The sequence below is a fragment of the Grus americana genome, chromosome 6 (assembly GCF_028858705.1).
Source record: "Grus americana isolate bGruAme1 chromosome 6, bGruAme1.mat, whole genome shotgun sequence".
Lineage (NCBI taxonomy): Eukaryota > Metazoa > Chordata > Aves > Gruiformes > Gruidae > Grus > Grus americana.
This window is the reverse complement of record NC_072857.1, coordinates 33,954,127-33,960,126: the sequence shown is the minus strand read 5'-3', so window position 1 is coordinate 33,960,126 and position 6,000 is coordinate 33,954,127. Positions and strand designations below refer to the sequence as shown.

General features: G+C 44.0%; 1 protein-coding gene across 1 annotated transcript in view; it reads right to left on the bottom strand.

Moving 5' to 3' along the window:
• Positions 1–580: 580 nt before the first annotated feature.
• The window catches only part of TMEFF2 (transmembrane protein with EGF like and two follistatin like domains 2), a 129,962-nt gene continuing 124,542 nt past the window's right edge, over positions 581–6,000 (bottom strand). The window contains exons 10-11 of the mRNA XM_054830934.1: positions 1,275–1,361; positions 581–868 (exon numbers count right to left, since the gene is read on the bottom strand). Coding sequence (XP_054686909.1) covers positions 772–868; positions 1,275–1,361 — 184 coding nt within the window. The 3' untranslated portion in view covers positions 581–771. The remainder of the gene's footprint in view (positions 869–1,274; positions 1,362–6,000) is intronic.

The following is a 6,000-nucleotide window of genomic DNA, read 5'->3' as shown; positions in this document are numbered from 1 at the left end:
ACTGTTACAAGGGGGTTTTTTAGTTCGGTTATGTTACTTAGTGTGACTAGTATACTCCAGTAGTCAATTAGTGGAGTCGATGTTGGCCAGCAGGAGTGAAGTTACCACACTCTGCCCTTCAGTCTCACTCTGTTGTCCTCAAAATTCATAGCACAAACTACAGTAATATTAGCTTCTTGAAAGAATGTGTTTTGGAGAGTTTCAGCTACCATGGAAATAACTTTGCATCTTGTCCATCATGCGGATGTGACAAAACACATGCCCTTATTTTCCTGAGCTATAGCCAACATTTGAGTTCATTACATTTAATGGAGTAGGGTCACCCATAAAGTTATTCATAAGGTATTTTCTGAGTGGTTTTCACCATCTCTTTGAAAAAATAAATTATATCAGCGTGTTCACGAGGTACAAATGGTGCTGGCATTTCAGCTGTTATTATGTTATTAACTTTTTTAACCTAATAATTTTCAATCAACAGTAAGAAGCAATTTTCACCCACTCCAGTGACCAGAGTTGGAGATTCTGCAAACCGTTCTCGTAGGGTTCACCTTGACAGACACCTAATTCCCTCCCAAATCGAAACATCACCCCCAACACTCTCATCATGGTTACCGAGAATTTCCATTTCCCCTTCGGTTAGGATTTAATTTAGAAGGCAAAGACTTCCTAAGCTATGGGAGAGTAAAGATAGATGGTATGGGAGAAGGCAGCTGATGAAATGTAGTTGACTCCGGATCTGAAATATTTTATCCCTCCTCAATGTAGGTTAAATTATTCTTCACCTTTCCCACATCCATAATTGTCGCTGATCTTGGACCAACTCAAAACCCTACTACTGAGTTCAGTAGACTCAAAATTGCCACTAGAACTGGAAAAAGAAAAAAAAAAGAAGAGATTTGTTAGTGTCCATATACAATATCCCAAGACTCTACACAGCTATGAGATACAGCAAATTTAAGAAAGGCAATTTTTTTCTCATCACTGAGTATTTATTATATATAACAAATACATGAAAAAGAAAAAACTATATTGTGTGATATAAATAGTTTATTTACATTACAGAAAAACATCAAGACAATGTATACTATTTCAAATATATCCATACATAATCAAATATAGCTGTAGTACATGTTCTCATTGGTGTAGATTACCACAAATGCAAGGCAACATGTGTAGATCTTGTCTTAATCTTTTGTCTATAATACTGTATTTTGTAGTCCAAGCTCTCTGCAGTTAGTTTTGCCATTGTGGAAACATGCGCTCTTTAAATTAACCTTGTCGATGCTCTTGTTGTGTTGTCTGAACTGTAGTGCCCTGTGTTTTGCTTCTGTCTGTGGATTCTGTTGCTCCTGGGACATTTCCTGGAAAAGAGAGTTGTGAGAATACACGGCTCTTAACAACGCGTCTGCTCGAGAGGTGGCATGGGTGGCAGGGGACGCGAGGGCGAGCGAGGCATCCTCTGGCCCTCGGCGTGTCTCCTCTTCAATGAAATGAAATGGGCTGGCTAAAGCCAACAGTACCACAAAAACCCCCACAAACCCCACAAAACATACTGTAAACAAAAATACGGCAAGGGAAATTTTAAGATTCCTGCACCTTACTGGTGAGCAGTGGTGACTCTGCTGCATCACAAGAGCCCCAACTGCACCGCATCTCCCATCTGTAAACACTGCATTTATTTTCAGCAAGGCGCAGGTGGAAGATTTAGGACGGTCTCACGCTCACCTGCTCGGCGTCCCAGGTCTGTGAAGTATTTACAAAGTGGATGTGTGGGCTGCCTTTCTGAGGAGCTAAGCGTCCGCAGTCCCTATTAGTCTCCATGGAAATGCTCCACGCTCAGCTCATTAGCGAGCAGCTACTTTACTTACGGGTGCCTGCACCGCACTACGCTCCTCACACGGCTGCTCGGCTTAGTGTGGAAAGTAATCGCACTGGAAAGACCACAATCTTATTTTCCTTTGGATGGCTGCGAAAGCAAATCTCTTCTGCCTCAGGACCTCACAGTGCTCCTCAGCAAGGGCACGTTTCGAGCTTTTACCTGCAGCAGCGTCAGCTATGGGGATGCTACGAAGCGTTTCCCCCTAATGGAAAGGTAATAGCGTGTTTCTGGTTTCCTCTCATGGAAAGGCACCCTTAAACAGAAAGCATGGAGACGTTTAGCCCCAGGTGGAGGCCACAGGGGGTTCTAAGCAGCTGAAAGCCAAGGGGGTTACGGCAGAAACTGTTGGGCAAGCAGAACCACAGCAGGGTGACCAACACCCGCTAAAAATGCTCATGATTTTTGCATTTGTGGTACCAGTAGGAAAATGGTGAGCCACAGAAAAACAACCAGCAATAAAAATGGTCCTTTACCCAGGGTGATCTAGTCAACATTTTGCACAGGAGGAGGAACAAGCTATTCCTAATTCGGCCACGTGTTTGTCCTCTTTCTTCAGCTGCAGCTCAGCATGAATTTTTAGCCTGGGTGCGCCTCATTCTGCCCTCCGTGTGGGCAGCTACATAAGAAAGTCTGAAACACTCTCTTGGAGTGGCATGACAGAAAGCCCCACAATACTCCAGACCATACTGACACAGGAAAAAATTCCCTTTATATTGAGCAAAACTTGTTTTCCTGTGACAGAAAGGCTTTCAGCGGCACCTTGTGAAACTCTACGAGTCATGCACCTCTCAGTGCTGTGTCAAATCACTAACAGCAAAATAGAGTGAAATAAATTTTTACTAATCCCTTAAAATGAAACAGGCCATTTATTGTCCTTTTGAATGGGAGTGATGCTATAGTTCTGTGACGTCAACTGACAGGCTAAACAAGAGCATAAGGACTTTTGAAGCATTTCAAAATGCTGAAATACAATTATATAAGTGTCTAACAAAATATGGGTCAGATTGTCCCGACTCGCCTCACTTTTAAGCCAACAGGACCACCCCCTCATGAGAAACTGTATGGCTGTGCGCTATATTTTGCCTCGTTCCTTTCTTAGAAGCAGTAAAGTAGGCTGCTATCATTACTCCAGGAAAAATAAGCCTGCATCTCCAGCGCTCTCAGAGGTCACAGCAAAGCTTTCATTATGAAACTAATGCAGACTTTAGCTGGTTTGCGATTTCATGACAAACTCATAATTCACTGCGTGTTCCTAAAAAGGCCATCAAACTTTCTGAGTGAGTCAGGGAGCTGCTGTTAGCAAACACAGGGCTGATTCACTGAGCCGCGTGTCATGTGCACGCTGACAGCCTCCCAGCCCCGACTGTCCCCAGGCGGCCTCTCCTGCCCATTCAGCAGGACCGCACAGCAGGACCTCGCAGCGCTCCACGGGAGGCAGCACCGACTGAGCTACCAGGGGTTCCTCCCGAGTCCCGGAGGATGAGGATTTACAGCAGAAGCACAGCCCTGCTTTGCCCCAGCGCTCAGCCAAGCAAAGCGGAGTTGGGGAACCACAGTGGGCACAACCGGACTGGTTTTGTAAGAAACGTGGAGGTACCAGGTGGCTGGGGGATGCCCAGGATGGTCAGCAATCCCAGGGGATGCAGACGTGCATTCCCACAGAACGGTGGATACTGACTGCTCCAGCTGGAAGCAAGGAGATGTGCATCTCACAGGTGCTTTCCCAAAACCAACACTGACAGTATCTATACAGTCGCTTAGTCCAAGGTTGAGAGAAATCAATTCAAACTTAGAGATTACTACAAATAAGAGGATGAAAAAGCATCTCTTAACCAAAAATGCCCATGTTTTAATTACATAGTACAGTATGCTACCAATTGATGGAAGCCTGGGAAGGCTCCAGGGCCAAGTACTGACACCATAACTGCCAAAATGAAATGCTATTGCATTTACAGGTAGGTTGTGTCTGAAGTGCATCTGAGTTTCCTAGGAGGGGCGTTGGCATTTAACCAGTTTTTTAGACTTAATCATTTGCTAAAATTGAGTGACAGCTTTTTCTTGGTCCATAACTCTTTAATCAAAAGTTCTTTGTAGTGCTCTGTGTGTGGGATTCATTCATTTATGAACGCAGCAGTTATATCAATGTAAACTAGGTACTGGAGCACAGGCTGCCTGCCCTCCCTCCATTGAAGCTTGCTCGCAAGCTTGAGTTACTCACAATGTGATTCATAGCAGGTAAAACACATTATGCATTCATTTTTAATCAAGTTATTTCTCCACATAAATAAGCTGCTGTGACTAAACATTAGGGAAGCACTAAAAATGCAAAGCTGTAAAGAAAACTGCTGAGAATCATTATGACACTAGGCCATACCTATATTATTTACCATCCTCCTTCACTTTTATCATTGCTTCTCTTTTGCCTTACCCCTGAGCTAAAAGTCCTCGGGCATAGGGACTGTGCCTCGCTGCTGCACCTCCTTCCCCCCGCACCTATTGGCCTCTGGTCCCCTTCTCTTCCACCCTAGCCGCTTATTCCCATCGCTGGCACTAGCCGTGACTAGCCAGGTGGCCAACCTCATCAAGGAATCAAGCTGCTTAAAAACTAATCATCAGTTTTGTTGGTTGAGTTTTCAGCTGAATCTGTCCCCGACCGGGTTCGTTGTGTGGCTACACAAATGCTCATGGTGGCACAAGAGCGCTGGCAGGACCAAGTGCCCAGGGGCCAGGGGAAGGGCAGCCGGCCCCTGTCAGCAGCACAGCTCATTTATCCGGATTAAAGTGGCTGTGCAACAGCGGCCCTGAAAGTGCCCGGGAAATGCTCAGAGCCTTCCAGCAATGGAAGACATCCCATAGATTTGCACCACTGTACAGGTATGATTTTGAGAGGAACAACAGTAATGACAGCTAAAAGATTTACAATGGTAGTCTAATGAAGCTCGAATGCAGGGTTTGGACACAATGCACCACTCATTTGATAAATTAATTAGGTGAAGGTGCACTGAAATGAGCAGCAAAGAATTTGGCCGCAGCGGCCTCTGAGTAAAGTTGCCCTTCTTTCCCCTAGGAACCTGGTAGGGTGGCTTTACTGCTTTCAAGGCTTCAGGGTGTGGAGTTCAAACCGGTAGAGTCAGGTTCTCCAAAGCAGATGACTTCAGAACCTCAATTACTTATGCATATGCTGCCACAACGCTCTCTTGTCATGTGCATTTCTCTTAGGCCACTTAAGAGTACACTTTTGCAAATGGATCTTGAATCATTATGCTGGGATGGAGGATGCTCTGCAGTAATTACATGCATTACAGAAAAAGTCAAAAGATCATATTAACTTGGTTACAAAGTGTGCGGGAAAAGGTACCATCTATGTATGAAAACAGCGTGATGGGTAATTTGCATTACAGTACCACATCACTCAGAGCACACTGTCTTCATTCTTCAATATAAAGTACTCTGCGTTACTGCGTCAAGGTGACAAAACTGGAGTCACTTGACAAAATGATACAGAGCATTTGTTCCATTATCAGTTACTACACCATCTTCTTACTACACATTACACCTTTGGTTCTTTGAATTACTTCTGTGAATATCACCACAATATAATCTATTGCCTCATCTGGCATTTACCGTTGAGTTGATGGACTCAGCTTGGCCAAAAAAGTAGCTAAGTTTCACTAGATGTTTTTGGTTTATGCTGTTAGGCCAGAGAAGGACTTAGGATTTTTTTTTTTTGGTCTTTTCTCAGACAAATACTACACTTGTCTTCCAACCAGGTAGTGCAACATAGGGACTGAGATATATTTGAGGTTTTATTTTCTGCAGAGGTATGATACCTGGCTTTTATCTTTTTGTCTTTTTAAAAGAAATTTATTTCTAAAAGAGTGATTTATCAGTGTTGCTAGCTGAGTGAATTTAACCTCGTGAGTTCTGAGAGAAGCCTGAAGATGCCTGAAGTTCAGAACTTACCCCAAGCCCTCCCAGAGAGAGTAACACAGTTCAGTAGGGAAGCAGAGCAGCACGTGTAGGAGGGGAAGGATTGCATTTACCCCTCTTGTTCTGAGGGGCTGTCATTTCCATTCAAACCACCCTTTCCTCATTAAAGAAAAAAAAAATAAATTGTATAT